General features: G+C 46.3%; 1 protein-coding gene across 14 annotated transcripts in view; it reads right to left on the bottom strand.

The window, feature by feature from the left end:
- Window positions 1–19,716, bottom strand: part of ST3GAL3 (ST3 beta-galactoside alpha-2,3-sialyltransferase 3) — a gene marked incomplete at both ends in the record, with an annotated part of 197,677 nt that overhangs the window by 91,193 nt on the left and 86,768 nt on the right. For all 14 annotated transcript variants that reach the window (XM_080693225.1, XM_080693231.1, XM_080693233.1 and 11 more), the window contains one exon: window positions 8,722–8,764. In XM_080693225.1, coding sequence (XP_080549351.1) covers window positions 8,722–8,764 — 43 coding nt within the window. The remainder of the gene's footprint in view (window positions 1–8,721; window positions 8,765–19,716) is intronic.

The following is a 19,716-nucleotide window of genomic DNA, read 5'->3' as shown; positions in this document are numbered from 1 at the left end:
GGCATCCTTATTTTAAAAAACAAACAAAAAGCCGGGCGTGGTGGCGCACGTTTGTAATCCCCGCGCTTGGAAGGCGGAGACAGGAGGATCGCGCAGGTTCGAAGCCAGCCGCGCTGGCGTAAGAGACCCTGTTTCAAAAATATAAAATAGGTCTGGGAGTGTAGCCCGGAGGTAGAAGGGCTTCCAGGAACCCCAGTACCACCAGAAAAAAAAAAAAAAAATCTGTTCGATGCTCACGCTATCCAGCACTCCTGCCCCCTATGCCCTTTGCTTTCTCGCTTATCCCACCATTCACTAGGACTATAGTAGATGAGTGTGAGAGGCTGTGCATATGGTTTGTGGTTTTCAGCTTTATCCCATTTACAAAGCATATAGTTGGCGCTCAAGAAATATTTGCTAAATGAATGAGGAAATGGAGCAAAGAAGTGGAACAGGAGGCCAGCGGAGTCCAGGTCACATTTGGGGGCTTTATCTTCCTCAGCTGACCAGACACTGATAAGGGTACAGGTCAGGGTGAATCTCACCCGTGGGCAATTACTCTCGTACCTACTCTAGGCTGGGAAACTGAAACTTGGTGGTTAAATGACTAAAGAGTATAGATGTAGCCGGGCGTGGTGGCGCACGCTTGTAATCCCCGCGCGTGGGAGGCAGAGACAAGAGGATTGCGCAGGTTCAAAGCCAGCCGTGCTGGCTTAAGAGACCTTGTTTCCAAATAAAAAGTATATAAAAATAGGTCTGGGAGTGTATCCCCGAGGTAGAAGGGCTTCCAGGAACCCCAGTACCACCACCAAAAAAAAAAAAAAAAAAAGAGTATAGATGTAAAATGTGGACCTGGGCCGGAAATCTGAATCTGACTCCACAGCCCGTGTTTTTAACCATCAAAAAATATTGCCTTCCTGAATTCCAGATCTTGCAGCAAAAAGACAAGATTTTGCACATGAGTATTATGAATAATCTCCACAGCACAGACAAGAGGTTTTGTCATGGAGATACAAGCAGCAGGGAAGTCTCAGAGGAAACACAAACCCATCTACTGGTTCCAAGGAGGCCAATCTACTCATTCCAGGAAGACATAATTAAAAGATAGAGTGAAGGCAAAAAAAAAAAATCTATTTCCAGATGGAATATCAGAAGATATAAAAGTATTTAGGAGGATTTGAGTGTAATAGGGTTCCAAGAAGAGAAAACACCTTAGTGGGATAAGAAAACAATCCTCATGCAGATGTATCCCTGCTGCGTTCCCGGTCAGTAAATCAGTGGCCAGCCAATGGGTCAAAGCCAACCCACCACCTATTGTATTTTTTTTCTTTTTTGGCACTGTAGATTATACCAGAGGCATTCTACCTCAGAGTCATACTCCAGCCCTTTTATTTGAAATAGGGTTTCACTTGTTTGCTGAGGGTATCACTAAATTGCTGAGGTTGGCCTTAAACTTGGGATCCTCCTGTCTCAGCCTCCCAAGTACTAGGATTTATAGGTGTGCCTGTTTCATCACTTTTTTTGTAGTATGATACCTCTCCCCCTATGGGAAAAATAAAAAGAAGCATAATATCTTAAGATACAAAATTCTAGACTTCCGGGAAGATGGCGACCGAGAAAAGCGGGGCTTAAGAGCCCCGCTAACAACCAATCTCCATTACCACAAAATCAGCGCCTTTCATAGCCAGAAAACACCATCACCAGAGAAACAAAAAAATCACCAGGCTCCAGAGAGAAAGCGGACTGAGAACAGAGCTACAGACGCGGCAGCAGCGCTTTACTGCCGGCGGCAGCGGGGAATTCACCGGACGGCTACAGCAAGCCGAGGTGAGCCGCTGCGGAACAGCCAGGCGGGATTTCTCGGCGCAGAGAGCATCTAAAGCTCCCAGTGGCTGAGCTCAGCACTGAGGGATTCAGAGTGGAAATCAAAACCAAGAAGAAAAACACCAGCCCCACGGCCGAGGGTGTAGCAGCGGCGCCATATTGCCACCGGCGGCAGCAGCAGAGAATTCAGCGAAGCCAGTACAGCTACATCTGTGTACTCAAGAACAGTGAGTCAAATTGCGGGCCACAGAGGAGAAATCCCAGTACTATACTCCCTGGGACTTGACCCAGTGGAGGAGTGGCGGTGGCAGAGATATCACACCATAGGAGAACGTGCAACCTGGCACCCCCCACAGTCTAAAGCAGCCTCTATCGACTCCCTGGGTCGGAGACTCTGTGATAAAACCCAGTAAAGGAGTAGTGGGGTCTGAGATACTACAGACTCAAGATCCAGAGCACCTTAAGTGAAGTCATAGAGACCCAAGGGAAGAACCCAGAGAAGGCACAAACTTCCGAAATCATGGGAAAGAGGAATAATACTGGAGCAATGAATGCCCACAACCCCACAACATCAGAACTCGATAAAACAGAAAATCAGAGATTTCTAGAAGAGCAAATCAGGAAAATAACTGTAGAAATAATAGAGGTGCTTCAAAAAGAACTCAGAGAGAGCCAAAAGGAGATAAAGGATGCAATTAATGAAGTAAAGGCCTCAATTCAAAGCACAAACAACCGATTAGAACACATGGAGAACAGAATCTCGCTCTTAGAAGATGATCATTCCAAAAATGAACGCATAGTTTCTAATCTAGAAAAAAATATCTGACAGCAGGAATCTGATATTGAAGAAATATGGGCCCATTTTAAGAGAGCTAACCTAAGAATAATTGGAATAGAGGAGGGAAAAGAAAGTGAAACCAAAGGGATCAACAATCTCTTCAAGGAAGTAATAGCAGAAAATTTTCCAAACGTAGAGCAAGAGGTCGATACACAGGTCCAGGAAACTTATAGAACTCCCTTTAGACAGGATCGGAGAAGAGGATCCCCACGCCACATCATTGTCAAAATGACCAATGTGGAAGCCAAACAGAGAATCTTAAAGGCAACAAAAGCAAAGGGCCAAGTGACATTCAGAGGCAAACCAATTAGAATCACTCCAGACTTCCCAAACCAAGTTATGAGAGCCAGAAAAGCTTGGAGTAACATATTCCCAATTCTGAAAGAAAACAACTTCCAGCCAAAAATTTCCTACCCAGTCATACTTTCTATCAAATTAGATGGAGAAATAAGAAGCTTCCATGACAAACAGAAACTGAAGGAATTTATGTCTTCAAAACCAGCACTAGAGAAAATACTCAAAGAGATTAACTACAAAGAAGAAATAGGTAACACACACCAGAACCAGAGAAACAAGATTTTCCATCCAACAGACAACTAAGATTGGTTATCTGTGGAGATTCATTATTTATGTTAGTCTTTTACCTATCTCTAAAGGGTATTGTTTGCCTTTATTGTTGTTAATTTTTAGGATTTCTAGTTGGAATATTAATATACCTTCAGATATAGCATTTGTGAAATATTTTATCCCATTCTATTAGTAACTTAACTCTGTTTACATTGTCTTTGGATATACAATATTTTTTAGGGAGTTTGTATACTCTTCTGTTGCCTGTGCCATTGAAATCATATCCAAGAAATCACTGCCAATTTCAATGTTGTGAGGTTTTATGACCCAGATTTTCTCCTAAAAGTTTATAGTCTTAAGATTTATATTTAGATCTTTTATCTATTTTGAGTTAATATTTGTATATGGGATTAGGTAAGGGTCCAATTTTATTCTTTTCCATGTAATTATTATTTTTCAACAATATTTAGTTAAAAGATTATTTTTTCCACCACCAAACGTTCGTGGAAACCTTGTCAAAAATAACTTGACAATATAGGGAAGAATTAGCTCTAGGCTTGTATTTAACTCCAATGGTTTATATATCTGCTTTTAGAATAGTACTACACTGTTTCAATTATTGTAGCTTTATATGGTTTGAAATCAGAAAATATATATCTTCTAGCTTTGTTCTTTTTCAAGGTCGTTTTGGGTATCTAGAGTCCATATTCCATATTAGGATAGATTTTTTTTCTGAAAAATAAATATATAAATATATGATAGTTTCACCTAAAAAAATAGAAAAAAATATTCTCTGGTAAGAAAGAAAGTAAAAAGAAATATTGAAATGTTACCTTTAAGTCATCAAAAGCTTGGTATCAGACAAATGAAACTGTTATGTGAGATTATCATTTTTAATTTTGGATAAATTGCTATAATACTAGATGTCAACCACTAAGCCAAGCATGGGAGGGAGGGATGGGGAGAGAATGGGGTGGGGATCGGGTGGGGGCTGACTGGGCGATGTGTGCATGTATGTCTACAAAAGTTTGTATCCCACTATGATGTATGAATACAGTGCACCAATAAAAAAAAAAGGAAAAAAAATAAAAAAATAAAAAAGTATGAAGTGGGTCTGGGAGTGTAGCCCAGAGGTAGAAGGGCTTTCAGGAACCCCAGTACCATAAAAAAAAAAAAAAAGATACAAAATTCTATGAAATCAAAATTTCAGTGTCCATATTGGAAGACAGTTATACTCATTTGTCTACTACTGTCTATGGATGCTTCATGTCATAACTGCAGAGCTGAATAGTGGCAGCAGGGAAAATAAAGCTCCCAAATCCTACAAATTTACTATCTGTCGTTCACAGAAAACGTTTGCCAACCCATGACCACTTTTTCTGACATCTTCCCGTTCACTGTCTTCAGTTGGGTTTACTTTGCTGTTAACCTCTCCTATGAGAGAGAGAGAGAGAGAGAGAGAGAGAGAGAGAGAGAGAGAAAAGAAGAAGGAAGAAGGAGAAGAAGGAGGAGGAGGGGAGGAGGAGGAGATAGTTTTTTGGGGCTTGAACCTTGGGCACTCTACTCTGAGATACACCCCAGCCCTATTTTTTTATTTTGAAACAGGCCTAAGTTGCGGAGGTTGGCCGGCATCCTGAGGTCGTCCGTCAGCCTAGTGAGCGCTGGTATTACAGATGTGCACCACCAACTCTGGCTTCCTGCGGAGTTTTTAATTTGGGTCATTTCAATTTTCAATTCAAGAAGTTCATTGTTTTTAAGTCTAAGCGTTTACTTCTTATAGTTTCCTATTCTGTGCATATAGTTCGATCTTGTCTTTTATTTCTTCAGAAACAGTAGCACTGCTTTACAGTGCCTGCTCGTTCCCGTTCCGGGAGTTCTGTGGGCTCTCCTGCTGTCCGCCTCCCGTGGTCCTCACTCGGGAACACTTGCTGCCTTGTGAATCTGGTTCTGTTTTACTATAAGCAGCTTGTTTCCCTGAGGAGTGACTGGGAGGAATTCGCCTCTTTCTCTGGGGAGGGCCTGTCCTGATGGCCTTGCCAGGCCTGGAACTGAGCCGGTGGGCCTGAGCTTCCCCAGATCCCCGGGCGACACCCTGGCAAGGGCACCAAGTACTTTTGGATCTGAACTCTTGCTGCTAATCCACGCGGGACTGTGGGGGTCTTTCCTGGTGTCCTGGCTGGGGTGCAGGTTTGGCGCTGGTTCCCTCTTATATTGCATCCTTTGGGGTCACAGTTGCGTGTGGAAAGGGTCAACGGGTGGCAAATATGAAAGGGAAGTTATTAGACCCAGAGGCAGAGGGTCTAAAATGGAGTCAGAGGTTTTGAAGAGGAATAGTGTGGGGCACAGACAATATTTAAAGAGTGAATGAAGCCGGGCGTGGTGGCGCACGCTTGAAATCCCAGTACTTGGGAGGCTGAGGCAGGAGGATCATAGGTTAGAGGACAGCCTTGGCTACTTAGTGAGGCCCTCGGCAACTTAGTGAGACCCTGTTTCAAAATAAAGAATAAAATAGAGCTGGAAGTATAGCTGGAAGGTGGAATGCCCCTGGGTTTGATCCCCAGTTCTGAAAAAATAAATTTCTGGAACATTTGATTCATTGTGTGTGTGCATGCTGCACTGGGGATTGAATTCAAAAGCATTCTGCCTCTGAGCTCCACCTCCAACCCCTTTAAAAATTTTTTTTAAACAGAGTCTTGAGAGATTGCTGAGAGTCTCACTAAGTTGCTGAGGCTGGTCTTGAACATGTGATCCTCCTGTCTCGGCCTCTTAAGTACTGGGATCACCAGCACGTGCTGCCACGCCCACCTAGAACATAAAATTCTTACACTCAAGAAACTAAATGACCAGGGTGATAACTTAGTGATACCTTGTGTAAATTTAAAAAAATAAATAAAAAGGGCCAGAGGTATAGCTCAGTGGTAAAAATCCTCTGGAACCAATCCCCAGTACCACAGGAAGGAAGGAAGGAAGGAAGGAAGGAAGGAAGGAAGGAAGGAAGGAAGGAAGGAAACTAGGTGAATCCTAACCAAGATAAATAAAAAGGAATCCTTGTATTTGTGTACTTATTCGTAGTTTATATAACTCTTTCACTTTCTCCTTCTTTTTTCTTTTCAACATGGAGGATTGAGCCCAGGGCACTCTGCCACCACTGAGTTACATCCCCAGCCCTTTTTATTTTCAGACAGGCTCTCACAAAGTCGCTGAGGGTCTTCCTAATTTGCCAAAGCTGGCCTCAGACTTGCGCTCCTCCCGCCTCAGCCTCCCAAGTACTGGGATGACAGGCACCCTTTCTTTTATTCTTTATAAAACCATAGAAAGTGAATGTTAATTATCTACAGTTTTCATAAAGGAAAATTGGGATTCACAAAACAAAAGTGAATTCTTTAAGGTCATGTAATATTAAGCAGCAGAGGCAAAATTCAAATGCAGTTCTGCTCCACGTCCAGGCTCTTTCCTACCTAGAAGCAGAACACAACACGACCAGAGGAGGACTGTAAGCGGAGACCTAAATTCTGCTGAGGACTTGCCCCCTCCCAGCCGCAAAAGCAGAATCCTCAGCATGGAGACTCCTCCCTGGCAGACGCAGACATCCTTTGCACATCCTCTGAGGAAGGCATGGAAGTACAAACGCCTTTACAGCAGAGGCAAAAAGTTCTAGCGTGTGCCCCAGACCATGAAATAAACCAAGTGGGGCCGAGACAATTCTTTGGCCAAAGACCAAGTTGATTCCGAAGGTTCATGGAAGCAGCCGATACGCAACAGCCAGCGACACAGCAGCCTGCTCAGCACCCCTCATCTGTCAGGACAGCGGGGCAGAAGTGGCCTCCTCTGCCGCCGCCGCCTCCTCCTCCTCCTCCTCCTCCTCCTCCTCCTTCTCCTCCAAAGACTGTAGTTAGCACTGGAGTTAGTGTGTCCGGGGAAACATGTCCTTTGTTTATCCATGCAACACAGCTTGGTAACAACTGTGTCCCTTCCGTTCTGGTGCCTACTGTTACTTGATCTTGCTTGCTTTCTTCCTCTCCTCTCCTCTCCTCTCCTCTCCTCTCCTCTCCTCTCTCCTCTCCTCTCCTCTCCTCTCCTCTCCTCTCCTCTCTCTTTCTTTCTTTTATGGCCCAGAGCACTAAGTTAAGAACTTTCTAAGAGTGAAGCATGTGGCTTTCTAACACAATGAAGCCCCATGCCCCAGATGTTAACGTGTGGCCAACATCTCTCTACGGGCCTGGTAAAGTATGCAGCCATCTTTCCCTCGTCACTGCCTCCGTGACGTACAGCAGCTGGGAGAGTTGTGATGACTGAACTCACCATATGAGGCACCAGAGCCAAGAAACCAGATGCCAGGGAAAGGAGGTAGATGCCAGGCGACTCAGCGGGCGGCCGAATGGCCCCTGGAGTGGTATCTTTTGTGTAGTGTGACCATCACATCTGAGTAGCTGTGGGTGAGCCGCATGTGAGAGGGAAGGAGATGCCCTTCTGACCACCCTGGATGCCCGCCTCCTTCAGGACAAGGGATGCAGGTGCACAGAGATGACCAACAATGAGGAGTCGTTTTACAAGTACTTACTGAACACTGACCACATGGGTGGTCAGTCACGGGCACGAGCACAGCGAGGTCAGAGCTCCAACTCAGGGCCTGCTGGTCAAGTAAGGGTGCCTGGTCACACCCACCACCCATCGTCCCGCTCACCATCCAAGGACTCGGTGCTTACTGAGCACCTAACAATCGTATGCCCATGCTGTTCAAGCGCTAGGGAGACCCAGATGGCCAGAAAAGGGGCAATTATGAGGATTAGATATCCTATACTAAATGCCCCCATGAATGTATCAGTTTAATTAAATCCTATGACCACCCTATCAAGTATGTATGTGGCTGTCTTCCTTTATCCTACAGATGAAACTGAAGCTCACAGCGGTTAAGTGGCTTGCCCAAAGCACAAAGATGATGAATGGCAATCTGGGATTTGAACCAAGGTTTGCCTGGCTCTGAGCCTGTGCCCTTAATAAGTTAATAATCATCACACAGTTAATTACAGTAGAGTGAGTTAATTGGTAGCAGAGGTAGAAAAGTCAAAGGAAGTGGCAATACATTGTGTAAGGAGGAAGCGATCTTGGAGTTTTCCAAGTGGACTGATGAAGAAAGGGAACTTGAGGCCCAGGTAATGGGCATCCATGAAGGCTGAGGGGAGAGGTGGGCTCACCAAGGCCTGGGGCTGCAGAGGAAGACGGGACGGTGCGCCGAAGGCTTGTGTGCCGGCTGGCAGAGCACCCCGACCCTAGCTCAGCTGCCCTCTGCTCTGCAGAAGCCTTTCCAGAGCCTCTTGGTCCCTCAGGCCCCGGCAGTGGCTCCTGATGAGCTGCCTCGCCAGCCACACCTACGGCCTTGTGTTTGCACCCACCGCCCCATCCTGTGCAGATGGTAACATGCTCAGGGATTCTGCAGGCACCTGGAGGACAGAAGCCCCAGGGAACCCCCCAAAGCCATGGACTCTCCCACAAAGAGTTCTCACTGTACTCACAGTTTAGAGTCCAGCTTCAGGAGAAAGCCCAACCGATCATACTCTGAAAAAGAAAACCAGAAAACGTCGCTGAAGTCAAGCCACGGCTGATGGAAGCAGCTGCATTCCCCAGATGCAGGCCAGGAGACAGACAGAGAGACAGATAGACAGACAGCCCACCCTTGGGAAAGAACATCATTCAAAGAACATCATTCAAAGAACACAAAAAATGCACAAGTCACAACAAATTTAAGTCACAAAACACGTGCTGAACACCTACATTGCGAAGGACCAGGCTCAATGCCAGGGATTTGCTTCATCTGCTAGGTCAACTCGTCCTACGCTGAAACAGAAGCACTTTTTGCAGAAATGTGGTATTTGAAACTGGAATTTAGTAAGCCGGGCCCTAGAGAAGAAGGAGGGCCAGAAACAATCTGTTTCCTCTAAATATAGCTGACTGAATCGGGTGAAGGTGTGGCAGCCAAGGGGTCCTCAAATCCATGGCAGCAATGCTGTCCATGGTGCTATAGAGAGCACTGATAGGTATTACATAAAGAATAAGAGATTTAAAATAAAAATTTAAAACAAATTGGTAGCTGAGTATGGTATGCACACCTGGCCTGAGATTATTTCTTATAACTTTGCTTGGGAGGCTGAGGCTGAGACAGGAAGAATTCAGGTTGGAGGACAGACTCGGCAATGTAGCAAGACCCTCAACAACCTAGTGAGACCCTGTTCCAAAACAAAAAATAAAAATCTTAAGGGTGTAGCTCAGAGGTAGGATGCCCTCGGGTTCAACCTCCAGTACCACCAAAAAAAAGGAAGATGTTTGCAACAAATGATGTCATTGACATTTAAGTTTTTTGCCTTATTTGAGGAGCCAGGTGTGGTGGCGCACACTTGTAATCCCAGCATTTGGGAGGCTGAGACTGGAGGATCGAAGTCCGTGGACAGCTTCTCGGCTACTTAGTGAGGCCCTCTGCAACTTAGTGAGACTCTGTTTCAAAAAATAAAGAATAAAAAGTAAGGCAGGGGATGTAGCTCAGAGGTAGAATGCCACTGGGTTCCACCCTCAGTAACACACACACACACACACACACACACACACACACACACACACACTGCATCTCATTGATGCAATGTTACAAAATTGTATGGGCAGCAAGCTTTAAAAAAGGGCTCTGGGGCCAAAGGAGAAGTCAGCATATGGCAATGTATAAACTACAGCAGGGGAAGGAGAATACCTGAAGTGAGTGGCCCACAGCCCTGTGTGCTTGCAGGAGAAGCTCTCCCAAGACCTGCCCAGCCAGCTAGGCTACGTGCCAAGCACTGAGCACGTGTTCACAGCACCCACGAAATAAACCAGAGAGCTACAGCTACTTCTAGTGGTAAAACTTGAGGGAAATCTCCTATGTCCTCACAAACGTCTGTATAAGGAAACAACAGAAAGTATCCTGGGACTCTTTCTTTTTTTCTTATTTTTATTTTTTTCTTATGTTGTAGTACTGGGGATTGGACATAGAAATGTTCTACCTCCAAGATAGACCCCTAGCCCTTTTTATGTTTTGTTTTGAGACAGTGTCTCACTAGGTTGCCAGGAGTCTCACTAGGTTACTGAGGCTGTCCTCAAATCTGCCATCCTCCCGGGTACAGGGATTACAGGCATGTGCCTCAAGGACCGGCCATGATATTATTTCTTATAACTTTGCTCAATGATTACACTATGTGTGCCCATGACAAAATAAGGTGGTTTGTGAATGCAGTTTCAGCTGGCCTGCTCATTCAGAGGATGAAACAGAGTATCAAGATCAAAAAACTAAATGGAAGAGGCCGAAGCTTTCCTAAGCAGTGACTGGCCACAAGATGGAAGCCGCACCAGGTGCCACACAGGACCCCTCCGCAAGGCCCCCGCAGGCCCACCCGCTGTCACAGCCAGCTCAGCCGGGAGGAGAGCAGGAGGCTTCTCAACCTTGAAGATGCCAACGAGGACACATGCCTCCAGGGAAGGCTTAATCCCTCAGGCGAGCCAAGTCTTCCTCCAATAATTGGAGTTTTGCCTTAATTCAAACGGATAAGACTTTCCTTCACACATCGAGAACTCAAAAAAATTGGAAAGAAACCCCAAAAGGCTTCAATTTAAAAAACTAAAATGGTTTGTAGAATAAGAGTTAGTTTCAAAGTTTAATACTCTTTTAACACCCCTATTTTGTCATTCCTTGAAAAGGAAATGTCAAACCTGCCAAACACACGCTACTTGTCCCCGCATCGTGACAACCTTGGGGCAGCCATCATGCTATTGGTCCTCAGACCTGAGCAAGACCCCTGGACACATACTGCACCTGGCTCTGTGGATTCCTCCTGGGAGCCCAGAGAACGCCTTGTGCAAACTCTAATGTCAGAGCTAACAAGCTAGGAGCTAATGCAGAGGAGAGATGAGAGACCACTGCAGCAGCTCTTGACACTTACTGTAACTGCACTCAAAAACCCTGTTGATAGAGCCGGGCGTGGCGGCGCACGCTTGTAATCCCAGAATTCGGAGGCTGAGACTGGAGGATCACGGTTTGTGGACAGCCTCAACTATATAGTGAGGCGCTTTGCAACTCAGTGAGACCCAGTTTCAAAATAAAGAATTAAAAAAAAAAAATAAAGCAGGGGCTATAGCTCGCACGTCGAATGCCCCTGGGTTCCATCTCCAGACCTGAAAACAACAACAACAACAACAACAACAACAACAACAACAACAACAACAAAATAAAACCTGTTGATAGCTGGGCGTGGTGGTGCACGCTTGTAATCCCAGCATTCTAGAGGCTGAGACTGGAGGATGGCAGTTCGTGGACAGCCTCAGCTACTTAGTGAGGCCCTCTGCAACTCAGACCTTGTCTCAAAATAAAGAATAAAAATAGGGCAGGGTTTCCATCCCCAGACCCACACACAAAAAAAAAAAACAACAACCCTGTTGAAATGTCTTTTTTTGTCAGTTGATTGCTCCCCTGCCCACATCTTTTCTGCATAGTAACCATAATTATATATATGGTTTCTTTTTTAATGGCATCTTGAGTTTTGTTTTCCATGCATATATACACAGAATGCATGTTGAACAAATAAGAATACTGCATTTTTTGAAAAAAAAAACAACATCCCTTCCATGCTCTCTTGGTCTATTTGTTCATTTCTTTTATTAAGAGACAGAAATACTAGAAGCATTCCACTTTATTTTTCTTTTTCTGCAATACTGGGGGTGAACCCAGGGACATTCTACCTCTGAGCTACACCCCCAGCCTGATTTTATTCTTTATTTTGAAACAGGGTCTCACTAAGTTGTGGAGGGCCTCACTAAACTGCTGAGGCTGGCTGAGAACCTGCAATCCCTCCTGTTTCAGCCTCCCAGTACTGGGATTACAAGCATGCGCCACCATGTCCAGCTATTTTTTAATTGAAGAAATGGTAAAGTGACACGTTCTTGGCTCCAGGGCCAGGCCTCAGCTACAAGCATGCGCCACCATGTCCAGCTATTTTTTAATTGAAGAAATGGTAAAGTGACACGTTCTTGGCTCCAGGGCCAGGCCTCAGCCGACAGGAACAGGCCCTGGAGACGCACGTCCTGTGGAGGGGCAGCCTCTGCCCACGTGGCTGGCCAGGCAGCAACGCAGGCCCCGCATGACCAATGTCTTCTCATTTTTTTTTTCCAAGCCAGGACTTTAGATTTTTTTTAAGTAAATTTTCCTAATCTATAAATATTAGCAATAGATTCAAGAAAAAAAAATCTAAAGTTTAGGCGGTTCAACTGAAATCTGCCTCTGGGCAGGACTGAGGTAACAGGTTGTTTGTAAGTAAGGTCTCCTAGACGGACAAGGCTTGGGCTGCACACCGTGGATGCCTAATAAGTAGATGCTGACTGTTCATATTGGGGTTACTTGGTCACAACAGTCATATACCTAAATCAATTAGTATGAAAAGAAAGTTTCGGTCAAGCTTCTAAGGTGACAAATTGCAGATACCAAGGTGAGGCTGGACTGAAATGCAGAATTCCAAAGGACATACTGGGAAAATGCTACATAATTCTAAAGACCTTCCCTATGTTAACATAAAGGTACCAGTTATTAAAGATGAGGGGATGATTTGAAAACCGACTTTGGGCGGAGCTGTGTATGGAACCCCTACTCCTTTGGAATCTCAGACTGGCTGGCTGCGGAATCCGCGGTAGAAAGGTGGGCATGGATGAGCTCAGGTGAATCCCTTTAGGTTCTTTCTGAAACATCTCTGCAGAGGGTTGACCTCAGCCACCAGAGGCAGAGGCGGACATCCAGATCCCAGGGGCTGCAGGAGTGAGCAGCGGGGCGGAGGTGAGCTCCTCAAGATGAACAGGACCCCACACGCTCGCAAGAGCATCCCCAAGAGTCAGCTGAAAACACCTGGCAGGTCCAGAGAGTGCCCACACCAGCCTGGACTGAGTTTGAGTTCTTTCTCCCTCCCACAGCAGCTCCAGAGAGGTCAGGAACAGCAGCCAGCCACTGCAGGAGGAGGTGAGGGAGAAAGAGGAGTGGGCCTCCGCCACCACCGTCAAGTATCTGCCGGCGTGGAGTGCTGATGGGGAAGAGAAGCAACTGCAGCTTTGGATGGGGTAAAGCTATGACTACTGCGTGCAACTGGATGCTCTAATTCTGGACTGGCATTCAAGGTGAACATGGACATTTTTTACCTGGGAGGTACCAAGAACTTCACTGAACATCTCATGTTGAAAACACCTTAGGGGGCAGAGGGAGTCAAGGGCGATTTCTGTGATATCCCTGATGTGTGGCAAGTGATCTGCACTGTTCGTCTCGGCGGGGCTTTGAGCACTCAGGCAAGCACTCTACCCCTGAGCCAGCTCAGCCCCACAGGGAAACTTAGTGGTTCACATCCACAGTGTGGCGGGGCCAGCGTGTGCTGGCTCCAGGGGTGACTGAAGGCAACTGGATGGCCATCACTCCCTCCTATCAGCTTCCTTCGTAACTTTAGCAAGTAGTAGGTGCAGGCCTTTAGCTTTGCTAGAGAAAAGGGAAAGTGATTCAGTATCCTGTGCCACCTATTAGTCAAGGTCTGAAAAACTTTGTCATGTATTTTATCTGTTCTCTTTCTTCCTCTTTCTTTCTTTCTTTCTTTCTTTCTTTCTTTCTTTCTTTCTTTCTTTCTTTCTAGGTCTGGGGATAAAACCCAGGGGCATTTGGCCTCCAAGCTACACCCTTGCCTTATCTTTTATTCTTTTTAATTTGAAACAGAGTCTCACTAAGTTGTGGAGGGCCTCACTAAGTAGCTGAGGCCATCAGTGAACCACAATCCTCCAGTCTCAGCCTCCTGACTGCTGGGATTACAAGCGTGCGCCATCACGCCCGGCTCTGTTTTTTTGTTTTTTGTTTTGTTTTGTTTTAAGGGTTTTTCCTTATTTTACTTTTTTCTTGTTCTGTGTGTGTGTGCTTTATTGGGGACTGAATTAAGGGGCATTCTACCTCTGAGCTACATCCCCAGCCCTATTTTATTTCTTTTTTTTTTCTCTTAAATTGCTTTTAATCAGTAATAAAAATATAAATAATATATCCTACATGCTATTATTTTATACAGTATATGTTTGTATATTTAATGTATTAATGTATTATATACTGTATATAGTATATATTTTTTAAACAAATTTTTTTATTGAACATAAATGGTATACATTTAAACTATATTTGGTGCCCTCTCCCTCCCGTCCCCGTTTTCCCTTCCCCCCTCCTACCAATGGTTGTCCAGGTTAACCATGTCATATTCATAATTTTACACATATTCAGATGTAGACCCTCATTAATCAAGACAGGGCCTCACTAAGTTGCTGAGGCTGACTTTGAACCTGCGATCCTCCAGTTTCAGCTCCTCAAGTACTTGGATTACAAGTGTGCGCCACCAGGCCTGGCCTGGTTCAGTCTTGATTTCACCTTGCTCGCCAAGTACGGTGGTGCACATCTGTAATTCCAGTACTTGGGAGGCTGAAACAGGGGGAGCATAGGTTCAAGGACAGCCTCGGCAACTTGCCAGACCCTCAGCAATTTAGCCAGACCCTGTTCTGAAAATAAACAAGACTTTACCTTGTTCAACACTCAGCTTAGCCTGCCCAACTATCTGTCCAATGCACCCAGACCAAAGCTCTCATGAGCTCCAGACCGTGCTGATAGCTGCTTCCTGGACATTTCCACCCCGATGTCCTATGAACACTGAAAACTCCAGATGCCCACACAGCCCAGGCATCCCTACCCAGCACACCCAGAGCCTGGTCCTCTCCCTGTATTTCCTGCCTTTGTGAATAGCGCCACTATTCACTCAGCTCCCAAGCCTGAGACGCAAGAAGATTCTTTGATTCCTCCATTTAATTAATTACCAAGTCCTTTCAATTCTGTCTCCTAAAGAGTCTTGAATCCACCTACTGTCCTCCATCTCTATGAACATCAACTAAGCCAGCGTCACCTGTCACCTGGATCCCTGCCTCCTCCCTTGTTCCTTTCTAGTAGGTTCTCTGTGCTGCAACCAGAGAAACCTTCTCTTTCTGTAAGGTACGTATGGTTATGGCAGGACCCTGCTTAAGGCCTTTGAGTGGATTCTATCATTTTCAGAACAAGCCTGGCATCCTGGTTTATAGGACCTTTCATGCTCTGGCCTATAGCACCCATTTCAACCCCACTATATTCTACACTCCAGACAGACTGAACCATTTTGTTTCTTCAAAGTATTTTTTACCATCTCCAAGCCTTTGTTCATGTCTTTCCCTCAGTTTTAAGTGTTTTTCCAAACTCTTTTCACAATGACTATTTCCTATATATTGTTGCTAAGTGATCCAGTCACTTCTAACTCAGCATGCTAGAAACCACACTTGGCTTCACCCTGTCCCCGAGCCCTGTTTGTGTTTCTGGCATTATCACTCAGTCCTCTGAGAAAGAGTTTGGAGGATCCTGCGTCCCTCGTTTAATTTTTTTTTTTTTTTTTTTTTTTTTGGTGGTGGTACGGGGGTGGGGGGGGTTTCCTGGAAACCCTTCTGCCTCCTGGCTACACTCCCAGACCTATTTTATATTTTTATTTGGAAACAGGGTCTCTTAAGCCAGCGAGGCTGGATTCAAACCTGCGCGATCCTCCTGTCTCCGCCTCCCAAGTGGGGGGATTACAAGCGTGCCCCACCACGCCCGGCTCTCCTTTAATTTTGAAACAGGGTCCCCTAAGTTTCTGGTCTGGCCTCAAACTTGTGATTGTCTTGTCTCAGCCTCCCAAGTACTGAGATTACAGGCCTGTGCCATCACACCCGGCACCAAAGCTTCTTTAATAGATCTTATTTTACAACAAGGAATGCTATGACGGGGCCTTTGCCTACCTTTCCAGTTCTGCCTCGCACCATTTTCTGCCCCGCAGTGTCCTCTGGCCACTTGGGCCTTTCAGCTCCTGGATGAGCCATGAGTTCTGCCTGGAATGCGTCCTCACCTCAGTTTGGTTACCGCTCACTCCTAGACCCTAGTTCACATCTTCTCCTAGCAGAGCGCTTTTTGCCCTCCGTGTCTAGATGGTGCGCCATTCACGCTCCCTTGACGCGCTTCCCCTCCGTGCCTGCGACTTTGTGAAGCCTTTCCTCCGCTAGTCTAGACGTTCGACCAAGGGCTTTCTCACAGCCGCACCACCTACCGCCGTGCTGGGTGCGCTAAGCGAATGCTGAGCGAGCGTCACCTGAGAGCCACGCACCTGCGCTCTCCACCGGACTCCCAGAACGCACTCATCTCTGCATTCTCTGCTCCCGAGCCTGCAGTGCGGGTTCGTTCTTAAAAACACACCCTTGTGTTCCTTCAGGGAAGTGTCCCTCCCCCACTGCAGGCAAGTGGAAGCGCTGACAGTGGGATTTGTGTAACAAAAACTAAGTTGGTTAACTCTTTGTCTCTTAAGCTGGGTGACATCAGGGAGAAAAACTGTACTAAGGAGATGGCCCACTTGTTTCTGCCGCCTACAGCCCAAACCTCCCTGCAGGGCCTTGCTGGGGTCCAGGTGTTGGACTTTTCACTTGATTCTGTGAGTACCCAGGTCTTTCTGGTAAACTCCATTTTATTGTGCTGATATTGATTCCAGTGCTGGGAATTAAACCCAGGGCTTTGTGACGGCTCGCCAAGCAGTCTACTGCTGAGCTACAAACTAAAGTTGTCCGGGCTGGCCTCAAACGTATGATCTTCCTGCCTCGGCCTTCAGAAACTCCCAGTTTTTAAAAATAAGCCCAAGTGGGTTTCTTTTTTTCTTTTTCTTTCTTTTCTTTTTTCTTTTTTTTTTTTTTTTTTTTTTTTTTGTGGGTCTGGTGACATAACCCAGGGGCATTCGATCTCCAAGCCACACCCCCTGCCCTATTTTTTATTCTTTATTTTGAAACCGGGTCTCACTGAGTTGCGGAGGGCCTCACTAAGTAGCTGAGGCTGTCCACGAACCGCGATCCTCCATTCTCAGCCTCCTGAATGCTGGGATTACAAGCGTGCGCCACCACGCCCGGCTCCGAGTGGGTTTCTGTTGTGTGCATGCATTTGAGTCCTCCTCGGGGCAGGGCTGGCCTCGGTGCCTCCAGCATCTGATACAGGTCTGGTGTAGAGTTGGTGTTACATAAATGTGATGAATGGATAAAGTGGCCAAACGACCCAGGGAGCCCAAGGAGTGGCCCTGAGACCTGATTCTTTGTCTCTCTCCATCCCTCAGTGAGGGGCAATGCTGGTGGCTGCTACGGCAGCGGCTGCCTCTCCAGGTCACCAGTCTGACAGTCTTTCACAGCAGTGCCCCCTTGCTCCCAGCCCATCCTGCTGATTCTCTTCCTGCCCAGCCTGGACGGCCATTCCCAGCTCTTCTTAGGCAGCGCTGTTCTGCCTCGCTAATGCCCCTTACATCCCATACTTCAGCTTCTCACTTTTGCCTTGAGCTTCCCCTCTGAGAACGCCCAATATGCCACGGTAATTCCCTCCCATCATTTCTAAAGGCCTAAGATTTAACCTCCTCCACAAATATTTCCTGAGCCTCCTGAGTCACCAGTCACTGCCCCATCCCGTCCCAACCCACGCTCCTACCTGGCTCCAGATCCATATCCACCTTACTGATGATCTAATCTGCACTGGGCTCCGCAGACTCCCCTGGCCAGCAGGGAAGCTAAGGGAATCAATCTTCAGGAGGTGTAAACTAGAAAAGCAAGCAACCAGGAAGGCACATGCTTTGGGCACACAGGGACAACACCTCTTGACTGCTGGGACTAGGCAAGGCTCCAGATCCCAGGCATCCCACTTTACACAAACGTGCTCTCAGCCTTGCACGCCAATTGGCTCCTACAAAGTAAATGCTATTTTGAGTGGACCACACTTCATAGTTTATCCCCTGGGCATCTGGGGGGACAGTCTGTGCAATGACCCCAAGTCTGTACTAAGAACAGAAGACTCTGGGACTCCCAAGTCATCCAGGCACAGTAAGCACTGATATCCACATGCAACCCGGAAGACACTCTCCGCCCAGGTATCAAGGCAAGCCAGCAGCTGCACAGTGAAGGAGAAATGTTTAGTCTGGTGGTTTAGGCTTCCTGCCTCCACCAGGCTGGGAAGTCCAGGATTACAAAACCACGGAGCCGGGCGCACACGTGTGTCCTCTGCCTGGCTCCAGGTGGGAAGCCGCGTGGGTGATGCAAATCTCTGCTCCTTCTTCCTGCACCTGTGCCAGGTCAGGGCTGGGAAGGAACAAAGTGCTTTTTCAGATGCTGAAAGTCTTTGAAATTTAACTCTTACCTCTTCTATTGCCCCTTCAAAGAGTTAAGTCAGTCATTTCAGTCACAGTAAAGAACTCATATAAATTATTGGGGGGGAAACTGGAGAACTCATACAAACACCTGGAAGGCTCAGATGCTGGACACAAGAGGAGGCCATGTTTCAAAGAGCATATGCACCTGACAACACAACTTCTCTGAGACACAGCAGAATTAACATAATTACAGGGCAGATACATAGGAGGTCTGTCTCTTACTACCACTGTGGAAACATACAAACTGCTGAAAAATCAGGACCACAAAACTCAGTGAGAATTCACTGCAAATAAAGGCGTTAACGAAGCTGGGCATGGTGGCCAAACCTGTAATCCTAGTACCAGGGAGGCAGACCCAGGAGGAGCGCAGGCTCATGGCAGGTACTCTTTTCAAGTGCAGAGGGCCCATTTCTGAAACTGACCACCACGGAGGCCATGATGTGGGGTCAGCCTCCCATTCTTGTCTAGATAGAGTAAGCACTGGGAAGCAACCTACCCCCACCGTGTTTCTAATTTTCACTGAACACTAACACTTAATCATGGCCAATGAGATATTGTCAGTACTTCCCTGGCATGGTACGCTTACTATCACTATTGAGAAATACCTGCCAAACTCCAAAGTCTCAAAAGGCATACTTTTGTTGGGCATATGGCACATGCCTGCAATCTCAACACTTGAAAGGCCAAGACAGGAGTATTGCAGGTTCCAGGCCAGCCTCAGCAACTTAGTGAGATTGTTTAAAAAAAATTTTTTTTTAAGCCGGGCATGGTGGCACACACTTGTAATCCCAGCATTTTGAAGGCTGAGACTGGAGGATCATGGTTCGTGGACAGTCTCGGCTACTTAGTGAGGCCCTCTGCAACTTAGTGAGACCCTGTTTCAAAATAAAGAATAAAAAAAATAGGGTAGAGGGTGTAGCTCAGAGATAGAATGCCCCTGGGTTTCATCCCTAGACCTGCAAAAAAAAAAAAAAAAAAAAAGTTATTTTTAGTATTGGGGATTGAATCCAGGGGCTTTCTACCTCTAAGCTATATCCCCAGCCCTTTTTAATTTGAAACAAGGTTTTGCTAAGTTGCTGACACGGGCCTAGAACCTGTGATCATCCTATTACAGCCTCCCAGGTACTGAGAAGACAGGTGTGGGACACATCACCTGGCTTTGTTTCAAAAAATTTAAAAAGGGCTGGGGATAGAGCTCAGAAGTAGACTGCCCCTGGG

The sequence above is a fragment of the Muscardinus avellanarius genome (genome assembly GCF_963383645.1).
Source record: "Muscardinus avellanarius genome assembly, chromosome: 3".
Lineage (NCBI taxonomy): Eukaryota > Metazoa > Chordata > Mammalia > Rodentia > Gliridae > Muscardinus > Muscardinus avellanarius.
This window is presented reverse-complemented; position numbering and strand designations above follow the sequence as displayed.